Source organism: Choloepus didactylus, chromosome 3 (assembly GCF_015220235.1).
Source record: "Choloepus didactylus isolate mChoDid1 chromosome 3, mChoDid1.pri, whole genome shotgun sequence".
Taxonomy (NCBI): Eukaryota; Metazoa; Chordata; class Mammalia; order Pilosa; family Megalonychidae; genus Choloepus; species Choloepus didactylus.
Genome location: NC_051309.1, coordinates 177,869,703 through 177,889,762, shown reverse-complemented (window position 1 = coordinate 177,889,762; position 20,060 = coordinate 177,869,703). Strand labels below are relative to the sequence as shown.

Sequence of the window (20,060 nt, the reverse complement as noted above, 5' to 3'; positions counted from 1 at the left end):
AAGTTTATCTGATAACAAAGCCCATTTGCTCATCTATAAATCCAAAACAGGACTCTCTTAAAAAATTGGGTTAGAGAATTCCCTTTTCTGATCCTTTGCTTATAATACATCCAGTATTTACCTTTCAATTAATTCACAAGCGTCTTTCTTTGAATATTTTACTTTTTTAGGATCAAGATGACTGTGAAACCACTGTAGTTTTTCACCTATAAACAAATACCAAGACAGTTTAAAACCATGAGTCATCTTTTAAGCAAGGAAGCATTCATTATAATTCTCAACACTATTGTGTTTAAAACAGTAACAGACTTTATTTCAATGTCAACTATAATGCCCTATGTAGACTCAAAGCTAATGAAACCAGTCTGTCAGAAATTAAATTGTCACATCTTAATTTAGGGAATAGGCTGTGGTGGGAGGGATGCTCTCCTGTATATATATTTCTTATCCAATATGGAAGCAAAAATAAATAATTAAATAAAAAATACTTAAACAGAACATTGAGTGCAAAGTATTAAAAAGCAAAAGATAGGACTTGTCTAAAATAATAAAATAAAAACTTGATTGTTAATGATAAAAATGATATTTGCTGAACATTTAATAAGCAACAGATATTAGGTTAAGAGTTTTACAATTCTTTGCAGTTCGGTACTATTACCATCCCCATTTTATAGATGAGAAACGTCAAATAGCCTGCCCAGGGTCATGAAGTTGGTAGACACATTAAGCATAGAAGAGCTGATAGATATTGTACAAGGAGTAACTGGGATATATTACCAAAGAGCTTAGAGACCCCATTCTTATGAGTAAACCTGATCATTAGGGTCACTTCCAGTTACATTTTTCAATATTGAGATCAAGAAATGGCCCTACCCAGCATCCTGATATTCCATATAGAAATACAATTCAATACCTGACAAAGAATTAGAGATAGGGGTTCAAATACTTTTAATTTTAGTAATAAAGCCTAATAGTCACTATTTCAAAATCTCAGCCCTGTCAATAAAAATTTACTAAGAGTAAATTTAAAAACCAAATGAAGAGGATCATGACATGGAGACCCAGTCTGAGGATGTCTGTACCCACATCATTAAACATGAATTGTTGTTTCCATAATGCTTAGACATCCTAGAGCTAGAAGTTAAGCTTCATATATATATATGAAGATATAAACTAAACAGTTTCTGGAAAACTGAGCTAGAAATTATTAACACAGTTTATTCTAAAAGTTTAATGATTGATTTTGTTGTTTTGTTTTAATCAAGTCTGGTAAAGAAAATTCACTTAGATTCACTCTCCTCTAGCTTGACTTTCAAATAAGTAAATCTACTTACCGATAATGTTGAGACGCAAGGCCTTTTCATTCTTTAATCTTGGAAGAAAAAGTATACAAGTGTTAGAAAATTTCCAAAGCAATTTTTAAAAATCAGCCAAAAACAACAAAAAGAAAAATTACCCAAAGAGCTTTATTTCAAAGATTATTCTTTTACATATAGGAAATTAATGCTGTTAACATGAAAACATTGAATACCATGCTTCTCTTTTAAATCTCCGAAACAAAATGTTGTTGTAAACTCTTTTTTAAGCTCTTTAATGACTAAATGAAGCCTATAGGAAAAAAAAAAAAAACAATTTTGAAAGCACAAATGAAATTCAATTGGGTTATAATGAATATTCAGGTGTTTTTTCTAGTGACAAAATATGCATAAACCTATGCACAAAAGAGCTTTTTAGAAGACTGAATGCTGTCACCAAGACCAAAATGCATTACTGTCATCTTTTTCTTTTTTATTTTGAAATAAATTCAAAGTTACAGGAACAGTTGCAAAAACAATACTAACCCCATACACAGAATTCCATCATACCCTGACCCCCCTCCCCCGATAGCCCAATCCACCAACTTTAACGTGCTGTCACATCGCTATTTCTTTCCCTCCCTCCCTCCCTATCTATCATCCATCATCTATTGCTCTGTCTTCTGAACATTATGAGAACTAGCTGCACACATCCCTGAACAAACACTATAATTCACATATACACTTCCCATGAATAAGAACATTCTTTTATGCAATCCCATTAAGCACAGTTAAGAAGTACAAGAGATTCAACAATGATACAAAGCTTACATTCCATATTTCCTTTTCCTTATGTCTCAACTGTGTCCCTTTGAGCCTCCTGTCCTCCATCCTCCAATTCCATCCAGGTTCATCCTTGGCATTCAATTGTCATCTATTTAGAATGCCTTTTTTTTTTTTCAATTGTGGAAACATACATACAGCCTAAATCTTCCCGTTCCACCCCCTCCCTAGCCTTCCATTAGTGGGATTAATCACATTTAGAATATTGTAATGCTCTTTCCCATCATCTATTACTAGGAATTTCCCTTCACCTCAAACAGCAACCCTACACTCATTTCTTAACTCCCCATTGCCCCTTCTCCCATTTCTCTTAACCCATACTCTACTTTTTATCTCTATGGTTATATTATCTGATAATTTCTTTGTGTTTACGTGGGGCTTAAAATTAACCTCTTAAATCTATAACAATCTTGTTTTTCTTTGATACCACCTTCACTTCAACAGGACACATAAACTATGTTCCTATAGTTCTCCATTCCCCCACCTTTATATAGTTGTCTAACATTACATATTTTACGTTGAGTTCAAAATCACTGATTTGTCATTAGAGTTTGTGCATTTTATATCATGTAGGAAGTAAATAGTGGAGTTACAGTTCAAAAATTATTGACTTCTATTTGTATTCCATTGTGGGTGGAGAATGTGCTTTGAGTATAGTCAATTTTTTTTTTTTTTTTTTTTTAACTTATTGAGGCTTGTTTTATGTCCCAGCTTATGGTCCCTTCTGGAGAAAGATCCGGGATCACTAGAGAAAAATGAGTGTCCTGGTGATTTGGGATGTAAGGTACTATATATGTCTGTTAAAATTCTCTATATCTCTTTCTCCTTTCTTTGTTTCTCTGTTGGTAGGGCTTCCTTTAGTACCTGAAATAGGGCATGTCTTTTATTAGAAAACTCTCTCAGTATTTGTCTGTCTATGAAAAATTTAAGCTCTCCCTCAAATTTGAAGGAGAGTTTTGCTGGATAAAGTATTCTTGGTTGGAAATTTTTCTCTCTCAGAATTTTAAATATGTTGTGCCACTGCCTTCTCGCCTCCATGGTGGCCGCTGAGTAGTCACAACTTTAGTCTTATGTTGTTTCCTTTGTATGCGGTGAATTGCTTTTCTCTTGCTGCTTTCAGAACTTGCTCCTTCTCTTCTGTATTTGACAGTCTGATCAGAATATGTCTTGGAGTGGGTTTATTTGGATTTATTCTATTTGGAGTTCGCTGGGCATTTATGCTCTGTGTATTTATATTTTGTAGAAGGTTGGGGAAGTTTTCCCCAACAATTTCTTTGAATACTCTTTCTAGACTTTTAATCTTCTCTTCCTCTTCTGGGACACCAATGAGTCTTAAGTTTGGACGTTTTATTTTATCTATCATATCCCTGAGATCCATTTTGATTTTTTCTATTTTTTTCTCCATTCTTTCTTTTGTTCTTTCATTTTCTGTTTTGTGGACTTCTAGGTCACTGAGACTTTGTTCAACTTCCTCTAATCTTGTATTGTGAATATCCAGAGTCTTTTTAATTTGGCCAACAGTTTCTTTTATTTCCATAAGATCTTCTATTTTTTTTATTTACTTTTGCAATGTCTTCTTTATGCTCTTTTAGGGTCTTCTTTATGTCACTTATATCCTGGGCCATGGTCTTCTTGATGTCCTTTAAATCCTTTGCCATGTTTTCATTCCTCGATTGTAGTTCTTTGATTAATTGTGCCAGGTACTGTGTTCTGATATCTTGATTTGTTTGGAGTTGGATTCTCCATATCGTCTGGTTTTATCATATGCATTAAGATTTTCTGTTGTTTTTGGCCTTTTGGCATTTGCTTTGCTTGATAGGGTTCTTTCAAGTTGTAAAAAAAGACACCACTCTAATTTCTCAGAAACACAGTTTGGTGGGGTACACTTTCTCTAACTAACCAGCAGATGGCATCTGTGAGTCACCTATACCCCTCAAGTCAGTTCTGAACCTTGTTCCCACGGTGTGTGGGGAAATGATTCTTGTGGGGTTCAGTTGGAGAACTCAGTTTGGGTGTGTTGCTGGAGCCATCCGCCCTGAATGAGGGGCGTGTGTATGGGTGGCCAGGGAGGAAGGGCAGCTTTAATGTTCAAATGCCCCAGGTTCTGGGAGATTCAAGGCTGCTGCAAGAGTCTAAGCCTTCATTTCATTTCAGCCCCAGACCCTCCCTCTCGCTGTCCCACAAACCACCGGACTTGGCATAGTGTCCCTGGGTTCTCCGAGCGGGTCCCCCCTCCCAGCCGTGATTCTCCAGGACCTCTGCCAAGGGAATGCCATGCTACGTCACCAGTGCGTGCTGTCTCTCAAGGGAAGCCCCAGGCCGCCGGGCCATGCAGGGGCGCTCTCAGCCTGATGCAAAGATGGCTGAATGGGGCATCTCAACCCCCCTCTCCTCGCACAGTTCCTCCTTCCCAGCTCCAGGACAACTGGCGGGGCTCTGGGCTGTGGGCACGGCCCTGGGCAGGAGTTTATCCAGCCCTCCAGGGAGCCAGCTGCTAGCCGCAGGGTTTCTTTCTGCTTCCGGCTCTCCCCTCCGTTCCCCCAGCCCCAAGGGTATCTGCAGAGGGCTATCTTCCAGGCCAGCCACAAGAGGCCGGCCCAGCCCCCTCTTGCTGTGTTTTACTGCATGGTTCCCACTACCGCAACTGCAGCCACTCCTGGGTTCCACCCCCACCCCTTTTTTTAAAGAGCCAGTCAGTCTCCAAACGCTAAGACCTGGCTTCCCCACAATGCCGCGCGGCTGCGGGTCTTCCAGCCAGCTTTCTCACTCGTTTCAGAATGCAGACTCCTGGTTTCACCAAGTATAAGGCCCCTGTGGTACTAGGAGGCCTCGTCCAGCTGGCGCATTGCTGAAACCAGTATTCTGGGTCACTTTCTGGTTTTTATCTAGCGTTTTTCACAGAGGTGTTTTTTTGCCCTGTCTCACCTAGCTGCCATCTTAGTTTCTCCCTCTATCTGTCTTAAGTGCACCCCCCCATCCAGAGTTCCATTCAGGGGAGTTGCCTCCCTGTCCCTCCTCCTCTAAACCCCAAGAGGTGCGGCCCAGCCTCGGCTCCGTCCCCACTCTCCGATGCCAAGGAACCCCCGGGTTCCGTCTGCCACTGTCATCTTTTAAACTTCACCAAGAACAAAACAGATTGATTACTTTCTATGACTTTGAAAAGAATTATAACAAAGAAAAAAAACTCATTTATTCTCAGGAAACAGAATAGGTAAGAGATGCTTCCTTTTAATGATATTCTAAATATTAATTCATTCAGAAGAAACCTCTGGATACCTTATCTCTGCCAGATTTTATGCTAGTTCCTAGAGATAAAGCAGTAAACAAAAGATCCACTGTCTTTGCCCTAACAAAGCATACAATCGAGAAGGCACTAAGAGCATAAGAACAGTAAGAACATACAGAGCCATAGAAGCATATTAAAAAAAAGTGCCTACAGGACTTTTTAGGATCTAGGAAAGTTTTCCAGAGGATGTATTCATTAAGCTGAGACCTGAATAGGCAGAGAAGTTGTTAAGGACAAAAATGGGATGGGACACATGGGAATGATGGGAATGGGAAAAGGAAAATGTTTTAACTAAAAGAGAGTGCTTTTTATAAAAGGGAACGCGCATGGCTTCTATAAAAAAGTGCTTAATATCATTAGTCATCAGGAAATGCAAATTAAAACCTCACTGAGATACTACTACACCTACTCTTAGTGGCTAAAATTTTAAAAAATTGACAATAGCATATGCTGGAGAAGATGTAGAACACTGTAACTCTCATATACTGGTGACGGAAATACAAAATGGTACTATCTCTTTGGCAAATGAAAAGTTTTATAAAACTTTTTTTTTTTAATAAAACCAAGTGGCTGGCCCCTTCATTTGCAAATCTCTGATAACAGCCCAAACTGGAAATAATCCAAATAACCATCAGCAGATGAATAGATAAACAGATTGTACATCCATACAATGGAAAACTTCTCAGCAATAAAAGAGGGCCAAAGAATACATGAAATAGCATAGAAAAATTTCAAAAGCATTGTAAGTGGAAGAAGTTGGCCCAAAGGAGTATATGCTGAATGATTCCATCATATGAAACATTAGGAAAGATAAATCTTATCTACCAAAATAAGGAGCAAATCAGTTGCTGCCTGAGACTAGGGGAGGGAAGATGCACAAGGAAACCTTCAGAGAGATAGAAATGTTCTATTTACTGATCATGATGGTTACACCAACACATATAATCATCAAAACTCAAAACTGTATATTTAAAATGGATCAATTTTTTTGTTTGTTAATAATAACTCCAAGTTGATTTTTAAAAAAACAAAGAACATGTCGTAACAAGGTGGAAAATGGTTTTAAGAGGTACCCATTCCTGTAAATAAACCTGGAGGGAAGAATATAGTTAGGAGTCAGTTACAATAATTCTGAGTAGCTTCAACGGGAGCCTGACTGAGAATAGTATCAGCTGGGATGAAGAAAAGTAGATACATTTGATAATCATTTTAAACTGTAAATGTAAAAATGGAAAATTCTTAAGACAGATAATAGGTAAACGTGATTTTTAAAGAGAATAACTTCTAAGTGAGGTCATAGCAACTAGATTAATTCTCAAAGGTAGTGCTTCCTAGATACTTACCCATTACGTTTAGTTTCTCTGTTAATTTTCCATAATGAGTCATTTTCATTTTGGCATCTCGACTCTTTGCTACATACCCAGGACAAGAGATGACAATGCATAGCAACAAAATGTTGCCATGGTGAGAAAAAACATAAAATCAATTGCAAATTTTGTCATATACAATACCCATTTTCTCCCTGTAAATTGTGCATCACTCGGAATGTGCTAACCTTATACTGTACTAGTTTCTTTTAATATGAACAGAAATCATATTTCATAGTCCTAAATCAGAGTTTTTCAAATGCTGATGATCAAGAACACATTTGAACTCATTCTTTAGTATAGCTATTCACTCTTGCAGCATCTTTAAATAAAATGAACAGAGTCCATCACTAAGAGTCAACCTGATTAACCCAGCAGGTCAGGTTTTGTATCCTCTACCATATATCAGAGGCACATTTCCCTAACACACATTTTCTCTGGCCTTTTCCCCAGTTCTTCCCTCCAAAAAAGAATCCTAAGAAGTGATACAAAGAATATTGGGTTCTGTAGAAAAGTTTGGAGACTGGATACTCCAGGCTGCCTAGCAACCTTTACTTTGTAGAAAAATCACCCTATTTCTGAGGACTGCAGATAACATATCTTTGGTAGGCAGATACTACCAAAAGATGGTCCCCAATGATATCGGCCTCTTGATATTCATGTCTTTGTCCTCCTTGAGCATGGCTGGACCTAGTGACTTGCTTCTAACAAATTAAATAGGGAAAATAGTAAGGGATATCATTCCAAAATGAGGTTACAAAAAGACTGTCTTTCATCTTACCCACCCTCTCTCACTCTCTCTCACTGTCTCAGAGCCCTCACTCTGACGAAAGCAAGCTATCACATTTTGGGTAGTTCTAAAGAGAAGTCGTGTAGCATGGAATTGATGTTTTCAGCCAACAACCAGTCATGACCTGAAGTGTGCCAACAGCTATGTGAGTGCATTTAAAAGCAGACCCTCCCCCTTTCAAGCAGCGTTGTAAGAGACCCTAAGCTAGAAGCACCCAGCTAAGTGGCACCAAGATTCCTGACCCACAGAAACTGTTAGATAATAAATGTTTGTTGTTTTAAGCTACTTAGTTTTTGTGTAATTTCTTGCGCAGCAATTTCTAAGAAGTCACAGGTTTTTCAAGGTAATAAGTCCTATTGATATCTTTTCTATCATCTGGCCTATAGTTGTCCCAATTACCTGAGTATCTTGTTACCAATCACCTTTGGAACATGAGACTGAGGATTTCGGTCTTGCTGCAAGCATTGCTTTACTGCAGGGAGATCAAGAGCATTTCAAGATGCTATTTGTGACCATGCTCCCACTTAAATGTAAATACAATTCATGGACAATGATGCCACTTACACAAAGCACTGACATGTATGACAGGCCTAAGCCTATGTTTCATAGCCATAAAATATGTAGACACTACTAAAACTGTATATTCATTTGGTTTTGGATCCATGACTTGTGATAGTGACATCTTTTTTTAATTTTTTTAAATTTATTTATTTTTATTAGAGAAGTTGTAGATTTATAGAAAGATCATGCACAAAATAGAGTTCTCATATACCCGCCCCCATTTTTAACATTTTGCACTACTGTAGTACCTTTGTTACAACTGATGACAGAATATTATTATAATATACTATTAGTTATAGTCCATAGTTTACATTAGGGGTCACTGTTTGTGTTCTACAGTCCTATGGGTTGTTGTGTTTCCTTCCTTTTTTTTTTTTAATTTTTTTTATTTTTGTTCTAGCAACATATATACCACCTAAAATTTCCCTTTAATCACATTCAGATATTTAATTCAGTGCTGTTAATTGCATTCACAATGTTGTGTTACCATCACCACCATCTATTACCAAAACTTTTCCATCACCCCAAAAAGAAACTCTGCATCAATTAAGAATTAACTCTCCACACCCCATACACACACCCAGCCCCTGGTAACCTGTATTCTAGGTTCTGACTCTATGAATTTGTTTATTTTAATTATTTCATATCAATGAGATCATACATTGATGATGTCTGGCTTATTTCACTCCATATGATGTCTTCAAGCTTCATCCATGTTGTCAAACGTATCAGAACGTCATTCCTTTTTACGGCTGCATAATATTCCATTGTATGTATATGCCACATTTTATTAATCCATTCATCTGCTGATGGACACTTGGGTTGCTTCCATCTTTTGTCAGTAGCCATAAACATCACTGTGCAAATATTTGTTCACAGCCCTGCTTTCAAATTTTGGGGGTATATTCCTAGAAGTGGGATTGCCAGGTCATAAGGTAATTCTATACTTAACTTTCTGAGGAAATGCCAGTTTTCCACAGAGGCTGCACCATTATTCACTTCCACCAACAATGAACTAGTGTTCCTATTTCTCCACATCCTCTCCAACACTTGTTATTTTTTGTTTTTTTAATAGTAGCCATTATAGTAGGTGTGAAATGGTATCTCATTGTGATCTTGATTTGCATTTCCTTAATGATTAATGATGCTGAGCATCTTTTCCTGTGCTTTTTGGAATGGTGACTTCTTTACAATAAATGACAAAAAGGAGAAAGCTCCACCTCTTTAGAACACTACCCAAGCAAAAAAAAATTAAGTGATAACTTTCAACCTTATAATTTTAAAATAGAGCCTTGATCAGCAGAACTTTCTTTGCATAAATAATATATGAAACTAGCATGTTGTTCTGTTTTATCCTCCCATAATTCTTCTATAAAGCTGATTCTGTAAAACAATGCATAAAATTTGGAATATACTTGACAACATATAAAAGTTCAAGGCTCATGTTAACAAATACTTACAGTGAACCAAATATTTAGATATATTCTAAAGCAGTATATCCTAATCTATTGCATGTATACCACTGGTAGTATGTAAGATGATTTTTATGTAGTTTACGGACACAGAATTAAATAATATTTAATCAATTGTGCCAGTTTGGATATATTATGTCCCCCAAAATGCCATGCTCTTTGATGCACTTTTGTGGGGGCAGAGGTATTAGTGTCAATCAGGTCAGCACATTTGGATTGAGTGTTTCCATGGAGATGTGACTCAATCAACTATGGGTAAGACCTTTGATTGGATAATTTCCATGGAGATGTTATCCCACCCATTCAGGGTGGGTCTTAGTTAAATCACTGGAGCCATATAAAAGAGCTGACAAAGAGAAGGAACTTAGCGCTGCAACTTAGAGAGACATTTTGAAGACAGCCATTGAAAGCTGATGGTGACATTTTGGAGAATGCCATCTTGAAACGCAACCTGGTAGCAAGGAGACGCCAGCCATGTGCCTTCCCAGCTAACAGAGATTTTCCGGATACCAATGGCCTTTCTCCAGTGAAGGTTCCCTATTGTTGATTCCTTACCTTGGACACTTAATGGCCTTGAGACTGTAACTTTATAACCAAATAAACCCCTTTATAAAAGCCAATCCATTTCTGGTATTTTGCAAAATGGCAGCATTAACAAACTGGAACACAAATGAACATGAGTTCCTCTTTTTTCAATTTTCTTTTGATACTTTCTGATTACACTATGGAGAAAACCCAGTTTAGTATTAGTTTATTTTATAAATCTTCCAAACCTTGCCAAATCTTTTCACCAAGGATAAAACAAGCATGCCTCAAGCTCAAAGCCTTCAGGGTAGGCAACAGTACTTACCTGGTTTTAACAGAGATAAAATGTCTCCTTTTAAAAAAAGATATTTAAGGGGTAAAAAATTTTAAAAGAACAATAATCAATAAATAATAGTATAGGTCAGTGGTTCTCAAAGTTTGATACTTGTATCAAGAGCAACACATCAGCACTACCTGGAAACTTACAAGAAATGCAAAACCTTGGGCCTCGCCCCAGACCCACTAAATGGAGAATTCTAGGGGTAAGACACAACTAGCTGTTTTAAGAAATCTTACAGGTATACCTGATGTACACTAAAGTTTGTGACATACTGGTATAAGTGATAGCAGAAATAGCAAAATCACTAAAGTGGTATATTATGTTAAAAAGACATGCCAAAAAATCATAAAAGTGATACACAAATGCCTGAAGTTTGAAAAACTATTTTAAAGCAATACTGCTATCATTATCATAAATCTTTTGCAAAAAGAAAGGCAGAAAGGGAGGGAAGGAAGGAGGGAAGGGGTAGAAAGGAATCTGACTATGCAGTCACAGAACTTAAATTTCATTTTAAGAAATCTTACATGTTTCTACACAGCTCCTGAGAATTCACATAGGCCAAAGATGGAAGGGAGAATCAGCAAATTGCACAATCTGGGCTGCTGAACAGAGAAGGGAAACCAAGGGACAGGGAGAGGGGAAAAGAAGGGATGTTATATATCTTCACTTTCCTAAGAAGAAAATTTTCCCATGATTCTTCACTTCAGGAATGCAGGTACACTTCTGGAATGGCAGAATAAGGACCTCCAAAATCCCTGCTTCTCCATAAAAGCAATAACAATGCTAACAAAAATTGTCACAATGAACTTTTCCAGAATTTTGAAAACTAATCAAAGGCTTGCAACAATCCAAACAGCATGTCCTCAAGAAAAACAGCTGAAACTAGGTAAGAACAGTAAACTCTGTGGGGTTTTAATTTGCCTCAATTCTATTCCCCTCTCTTTGTGGTAGGCTTGAAAACTTGCAACTCATGGGAGCCGTTAAAAACCATCATCCTAACAGCCACTAGAGAAGAACAGGTTTTGAGCTCCTGAAAGTCTCATCCTTAGAGAACTGTCACTATTTGACTAGTCTGGGAACACAGCTGGCTGAAAAGCTCCATTCTCAGATCTCGTATTTATTTGATCTGACCCAGAGAAGTGAAGGCATGCCCAAAACATACAGAGTCCCTCAGCAGAGGTTGGGAGACTTATTCATTAAAGGCATTTAAGGAAATCTGTATCCAATCATTCGCTAACTACCCATGGAGCAGAAACTTCAATGGCCTCACATCATAAAGAATACAGACTTTACAAAATTAGCCTAGGAAAGTCACTAAGCAAACAGCAACAAAAACAAGCCCTGGGGAGAATGGGGTCTGATTAAGAGTTGCCACATTGTATTATTTAGAATGTCTGATTTTCAACAAAAAATTACATGACATGCAAAGGAATCAGAAAGTATCACCCATACTTGGGGGCAAAAAGCATATGATAACAACTATTCCTGAGGAAGACTCTACATTGGATTTACTGAACAAAAACTTTAAATCAGCTATTGTAAATATGTTCAAAAGAACTAAGGAAAACCACATCTAAAGAGTTAAAGCTGAGTATGAAAATGATGTTTCACTGAATACAGAGTATCAATAAAGAAACAGGAATTACAAAATTGAACTAAATAGGAATCCTGGAGTTGAAAAGTAAGAAAACAGAAATGAAAAATTCACTAGAGAAGTTGAACAGCAGATTTTAACTGGCAGAAGAATTGGCAAACTTGATAACAGGTCAACTGAAATTATCCAGTGAAAGCAACAAAAAGAAAAAAACAGTGACAGAAACTGAACAGAGCCTCAGAGACATGTGAGATACCATGAAGCACACCAACACAAGTGTAATGGTCACACTCTCATGCTTGAAATCCCATCTAGATGTTGATAGCTCCCAAATGTGTGTCTATATCCCTAATGCTAGACTCAACATAACCAAATGCCCATCTGATATCTCCTCCTGTATGTCTTAATATGCACTTTCACCAATACATATCTGCACAGCTCACTCTCCCTCACTTCTTTCAGCTCAATGCTCAAATGTAACTTCCTCAGAGAGGCCATCCATGATCATCCTTTATAATATAGCACACCTCTCTCTCACTCTCCATCCCTTTGTACTCATCAAAACCTGTTATTTATTTATCTGTTTTATATAAGCTTTACAAAAGCAGAGTCTTTTTTCACTGTTTTATCCTCAATGCTTAGAAAATACTCAAAAATATTCATCAAGGACAAAGGAAGAGAATACTATATTGATAAAGGATACATGTCTGAAGGATAAGTATATAAATGATTTTCATTAATGCATAATGAAAATGATGAAAATATACTTACTTTTCCTTTTTTTCTTGTTTGTGGGCCTCTCTCATAATTTGAGCTGCTTTTCTACTATACGGATGGATGATTTTTTTTTCCTGTCCTGTACTTTTTCCTTTTGATGCTTTAGGCTAAAGTGTAGAAAAATACATGATAAACATAGTCAGATGCAAAAGTGATTCCTATTACAATTTTTAGAAATAAAATTTTAAAACAGTAATAAAACAGAAATACCCTGAGCCCAAAAGACTGCATTAGCAATCAGGACTGACAAGCCAGACCTGTTAAATTATTCTAACAGGCTTCATTTCTATGATCATAGCAGAAAATATAGACTCAGAACTATTCTCCAACGATATCAAACAACAAAGAAAGGCACGGAAGGAGTAAATGACCTCAGTTTTGAACTGGTCCATTTTCAAAGCTGGGACAGAGAATGCAGACAGAGAAGACTCAGGACTGGAAATCTGTGTTACAGTTAAGAAAATTAAGGGATGGAAGGAACAAGTGGGAGTCTGATTGTAGAGGTTACACATGGAGCAAAGTAGGCAGTCAATCACACAAAATTAAAGTCAGTCTCTGAGCCTGTGCAAATTTGGAATACAGGAGATAAATAGAAGCCTTCTCAAAATTAGCAAATCCAAAAGAGAACAAATTTTCTCCCTCTCAAGCCTTATGCCAGTTAACTAGGTCACAATTCACTCAGTCCTCTGAACTAGGAATCTCACCCACTTTTTATTCCTACAAAATTATTTCCTAAATCTTATCTATATTATTTAGGTATTAGGTTTGGTTCCTGTAACAAAAACCCAAAATAACAGTGACTTAAACAAGAGAAAGTTTAGTTCTCTCTCATGTAGAACATTGGAGCTGGAGGTTCTGCTCCACAAAGCCTTTAAGGACCCAGGCTCATTGCATCTTGTTGTCTACTATCCTTAGACTATAACCTTTATCCACATAATCCAAGATAGCTTAATACCAGGTCTACACTCCAGCCAGTGAGAAGCAGGAGATATTGGAAGATACACCCCTTTCCTTTAAGAGCATGATCTGGAAAGTTGTATACATTACTTCCGCTCATAGCCCACTGACCAAAATTTAGCCACAGGGTTATGTAAGGGAGAATAGGAAATATAATTTTTATTCTCTGAAAAAAATCCATTACTATAGAAGAAAAAGATGGGATATATTAGGGTCAGCTGGCATTCTCTAACATACCTGATACTCCAAAAGGCAATCATGATCTTTCATGATTAGAATGGTCTTTAGGTTCTCTCTGCTAGTTCTTTTACTACACAAATCTAGTAAAGTCCTTCCCCCATGCTTAAAGACTTGTGCTGGCTCACAGTTAGGACCTCAGAATGGAAAACAATCTATCCCCAGCCTACTTCTCCAGCATTATTTGTCATGCTTCTCCACAAAGACCCTTCACCCCACCCTCATGGAACTTCTCACCATTCCCAGAACACATTCTGCTGTTTCATAACTTCTTGACCAGGATTTGCTGTTACCCCTGCATGCAAAATGCTTTTCCTTACCAGTGCTTTGATATGATACATTTCAAAGTTACATCCATTGTAAAATTCTCCAGGCAGAATTAATTAAAATGACTGTCAATTCCTCATTTACCCATGTATTCATTCCTTCAACAAGCATTCACTAAGTGCTCTTCTCATTTCCTGAAAAACCTGACTACAGATATCTGAAACCTCAGACATACTGAAAATTGGTTACAGATGTAGGGGGAATAGAGTGAAACCACTGTAAAATACAGCATGTGTATTCTTTCATGCATCTTTTTGTGTGAATGTGTGTGTGTGTGCATTTGGGGGCAGAAGGGAAAGTATGATAAGGATTTTTTTGAGCATAAAGTCTACTTAGCAAACATGAATTAAGTAAAAACTTGAATCAAGATCCTGTGGTAGCACACATTGTGAATATAATTAATACCAATGAGTTGTATACTTGAAAGTGGTAAAAATGGGAAATACTAAGTTGTATATGTTACCACAATAAAAAGTTTTAAAAAGTTAAGATGGTGTGATAGATTGAATTATGTACCCCAACACACACATGTTCTTAATCTTAATATGCATTCCTCTGGTTTTGAACCGATTGTAATTAAGACCTCTTGAAGAAGCTTAATCCATATTATTGGAGGACTTATAAAGAGAAGAAAACAGAAGCCAGAAGTTAGACAAAGCCATAGAGAAGAAGCTACAAGCTAGAAGTCAGTGACAACCAGAAGAGCAGATGAAAGGAGAGGATAATGCTATGTGATGGAAGGCAGAGATAGAAGCCAAGGTACCTCAAAAGATTGCTGGCATCCCATACCAGAATGCTACTGTCTTTGTGGAGAAAGCAACCTTGCCAATATCTTGATTTTGGACTTCTAGCCTCAAAACTGTGAGTCAATAAATTCCTGTTGTTTAAGTAAACCCATTGTTTCATACTTGGCAAACTGAGACAGACGGCCCCAATGAAACCAGCCTCCTGATAGTCATACCCTTGTGTAATCCCCTCCTTCTTAATGTGGGCTAGACCTATGACTTGCTTTTAAAGAACAGCATTTGGCAAATGTGATGCCACCTCTGCAATTAGGTTATGAAAGGTGTCTGGCTTCTATTTTGCTGACCTTCTCTTCCTCTCGTACTTGGCTCCCTTCAATGGAAATCAGCTGCCATTGTTGTAAGCTGCCCTATGGAGAGGCCCATGTGGCAAATAACTGAGGGAGGCTTTCAACTAGCAAAGAACGGAGGCCCTCAGTTCAACAGCCCACAAGGAATTTAACCCTACCAAGAACCATGTCACCATGCAAGTAAGCTTGGAAGCAGATCCCACTACCAATCCCCCAGGCTGACCGCAACCCCAATTGATACCTGGCTTGCAAACTTGTGAGAAACCCTAAGGCAGAAACTAAGGAAGGCCACATCTGATGCCTGACCCACAGATACTGTGAGAAAATAAATGTTGTTGTTTTAAGCCACTAAGTTTTGGGATAATTTATTACACAGAAATAGATAACTACTAATGCAAGAGAAAAAAAAAAAATGGCAAAGATGTGTTCTTTGCAAAGATATCGTGATTCTATATACAATAAGAACTGAAATGCTTTTTAAAGAAATGAAACAAAGAACTGAAATGCTTTTTAAAGAAAAGAAAAAGGATGCTCTCTGAAGCTGCTAAAACTTAACAACTGAAGTTGCATAGCTGTGATGTTTCAGCAGTATGTCCAAATCTATGAAAAATTTTCTTTAAAAGTTTTCTTTAAAAAAAGGAATAGTTTGATACCCTTTGGCTATGAAAATATCTCATTAAGACAGTACAAAGAAAATACAAACAAATTGAACTTATATTCTGACTCAACTATGACTTATGATTCCTTATAATTTATTCATGAAAAGGTTACCTCAAGGGAAGATATGAATATACCATGAGACAAATATGTACAATAAAATTTATTAAATTTCAAAATACCTTTCATACTTTTCAATATATTAAAATAAAATAAAAACAAAATGCTTCAACAGGGGAAAACTGAAGTAAAATCCTATGAATAAGGTATTAATCTACTAAGCAGTCTGTGCAAGTTCAGTATCTCTTAACTAAAAAAGAAATTAATCTCCATCAGTCAGTGGTTCTCCAAGTCTACTTTGTAGAGCACCAACAGTTCATAGAAACAGTACAGAATGTAAACATGTAACAATACTGGGCAGGCAGGGGGTAGAGAGGGTGGGGTATAAAGTGTATTTTCTATGGAAGATTAAGATTTGTGTTTTTAAAAGCACTAAATCTAACTTTCAAAAACGTAGCAAAAAAAAATAGCATTTCTTTTCATAGGCATAATTAACAGATTGTTTTGACTAATGATGCCTGGTAGTTTGAAAAGTATCTGGCACTACAAAAATATTCTGGTAAGAAAATCAGCATTAAAAATAATCTCTTCCCTACAATCTTTAGGGATTACATAAAAAAAAATTCAGTCTGAATTATTATTTAGATTCATAGTTGAGAGTAGCTAAAAGAAGAAAACACATAAATAGTTTATTCAAACAACACAGGAGAGAGAGGTATTTCAGGGAAAACAGGCTTTGACTATTCCTGTAAAAATCATAAATAACAAAAGGAACATTTCCTAAAAGAACATTAAAATTATTGAAGAGTTCTAGGCTCAACTAGAGGTAGTAAGATAATTTAGAATACTAGTGTAATTAGACTATATGTCATGTCCTGGGAGAGGCACTGAGGTTTCAGGAACAAACAAAATAGACATGCGCTTGCCCTCATGGAGCTCGGGAGTAACTGTATAATTTAATAAGTGATATGGCCAAAAAAACACGGGGTCCTTGACTGAAACCATATATAAAAGGTGGACCTGACTTTGAGGAATTAGAAAAGGCATCCCTGAGGAAATGACTTGAGACCTAAAGCTAACAGGAGTTCAGGCAAAGAGGACAAGAAAGATCACTCCAGTCTGAAAAAATAGCAAGTCAAAGTTCTTGTGATGTGGAAGAGTCTAGCATAGCCCAAGGAACTGAGAAAAGTCCAACAGGGCTAGAGCACAGTACATGAAGGAAGACTGGCAAGCTGAGGCTAAAAAGGCAGGTAAGGACAAGATCATGTGGGGTCTTGAAGATCTTGTTAAAGGTTATGAAGGATTTGTTTTTTAAAAGACAACTTGAGCTGCTGCATAAAGAATACTTTGGAAAAAGGCACAGTAACGAGAGACTAATGGAAGTACTAAGGATGTTAAGAAGACAAATGATGATTGTGTGGCCTAAAAGTGGTCAAAGTAAAGATGGAGAGAAACGGAAAGGTTTGAAATGTATTTGGGAGATAGACTGGTAAGACCTGAATAGGACAGTGACAGAAAGGGAGGAATCAAGTTGCAACACAAGCAACGATGTGGTCAGAAGTACCATTCACTATAGGCTAAATTGCATATGGGGACAAGAAGCAACAAGAATTCACTTTCAGATGTTAAAGATGCTCAGAAGACAGGTAGAGATGTGAGGTAAGTAAATAAATATATATTTTTTTTAATATGATTCTTGCACTTAGGAAAAGGTCTGGCCTAAAGATGCAAATTTGGGCATACTTGGGCTGTAAATGGTACTTCAAAGCCACCAGAGATGACAGAACTACCTTCAAAAAAGAATAAGAAGAGAAAAGGGCCTAGAACTAATCTCAGATGAAATACAGATTGTTTAATGAGCACCCACCATATAACATTATTCTAGGAAATACAGATACACCAGGTAGGGGGTGATAGAAGAAACAGCTAATTTTTAACCTAATGAAGTTGACATCCTCATGTTACTCATGTTTGCATCACCAATCCTAGTTGTGGTATACTTGTAAGCAAAGACCATATTGTATCACAATAATCTCAATTCCAAAACTACTAATACCTTCATCGTAGGAAGAATTATAAACCCTTAACTCTTGGCAGTGAACACACTGACTTGATAAGAAATATATGTAATGATTTAAAGGTTCTTTAAGACAATATTAAGTTGTTTAGGTCTTAATTTCCAACATATTTTCATAAGCCAAGTTACAAAACTAATTAACTTAAAGTCATTAATTATGATGAAAGCAATATGATATCCTTGAAAGGATATGTCTTAGTTTGCCCATCATATGATCATGTCCTCTCCTTTCTGGCTTCTGTGACTTCCAGGTTCTCTTAGCAGGCCTCGAAGAATATAGACTGAAGTCCACCCTGATTCACTTGGCCATACTTTAACTAAAAATAACATCTTTAAAAGGTCCTATTTACAATGAGTTCACACCCACAGGGACATGGTTTAAGATTACAAGTACGGACAGTCATCCCTCAGCAGAGGACCTAGGAGTGAATGGCTTGGAAGAGGGACTCACTCGCAAATCCCAGGTACCATATGCCAATACCAAGGACTTGTGAGTCAGCGGCAGAGACAAACTGTGGCAAGACTGAACTAAATGATTAGATTATTGCAATAGCTTTAAATCTCCAGGAACACCTGGGAGATTTGATTATTAAAGCTGCCCCCCACCACAACCACTCAGGCACATGCCCCATATGCAGGGTGGGCAACACCAACTACACACGCAAGCTTGATGCACCAATTGGACCCCACAAGACACACCCCCACTCACCACAAAGACAAAGTGGGGGAAAACTGGCTTGAGGGGAATAGGTGGCTCGTGGATGTCACCTGCTGGTTAGTTAGAGAAAGTGTACTCTACGAAGCTGTAGATCTGACAAATTAGGGATAAGGGTTTGAATCAGTCTACATATCCTAAAAGAACCCTATCAAGTTGCATCACTGTACCAGATCTCTGGATATGAATTATCAACTCTCTTTGAGACAATTAAAATCCGTAAGCAACAGAGCTCAACAACCAATGCCTTGCGTACCCTTATTTCCGAATTGCAGTGTGGTGAGAAAGCAGCAAACCTAAACAGAAAATGCAATGTTCTGTATTAAAATAAGCTGTAGGAAAATCATATAAACAGATTCTTTTTGTTTTTTAAACTTTATTCCAAATGCTCCAACCAAAGTTTGTAAAAGGGATTTCAACAGGAAGAGATTAGGGTAAAATATTAAACATTACAATTTTTTAATCCTTTAAGGTAGAAGACAATTAATATAGTAAATAAGAGGAAGTAATGTGGTTTAAACTCATTTCACATGCAACCCAATTTAGAAGAATATGTGGACTATATGGTACTTCTATCAAGACCACAATATCGCAAATTATGATTATAATAAACAAAGATATAGTTATCAAGGAAGGAGTAGCTCTCTCCAGAGATACTTAAAGGAAAGCAGTTTTTTCAAGGATATTTGGATGGGACGTGATAAAGAAATAAAGAGGTTGCCTGACCAACTTTAATGCTAAAATTCCACGACAAAAATCTAAATACTTATTTCATTTTTATAAAATAAAATTTCCTTCTCAACTGAAGAAAACTTTGAAACAAAAGACACTGTGAAAAATTTCTGCTTGTTCACCCACAAAATAGTCTATGTTTTTTCCAACTTGAATTCAATAACTGGTTTCTGTCCCTGAGGTAACACTAGAATTCTAGCACACAGTAATGCTTATCCTTCTCTTTGCTTGGTCTTTTGTAAGGACAAAAAAAAAAAAAACAAAAAAAAAAAACAACTCTAGCTCAAATCAGTTTGACAAGACAAGCTCATTTTTTATTTAAGCTCATTTTTATTTAAATCATTCGCACCTAGGA

At 37.0% G+C, this 20,060-nt stretch overlaps 1 protein-coding gene across 1 annotated transcript in view; it reads right to left on the bottom strand.

The window, feature by feature from the left end:
- The window catches only part of TMA16 (translation machinery associated 16 homolog), a 48,219-nt gene that overhangs the window by 21,244 nt on the left and 6,915 nt on the right, over positions 1 to 20,060 (bottom strand). The window contains exons 2-4 of the mRNA XM_037830957.1: positions 12,845 to 12,957; positions 1,335 to 1,372; positions 122 to 206 (exon numbers count right to left, since the gene is read on the bottom strand). Coding sequence (XP_037686885.1) covers positions 122 to 206; positions 1,335 to 1,372; positions 12,845 to 12,957 — 236 coding nt within the window. The remainder of the gene's footprint in view (positions 1 to 121; positions 207 to 1,334; positions 1,373 to 12,844; positions 12,958 to 20,060) is intronic.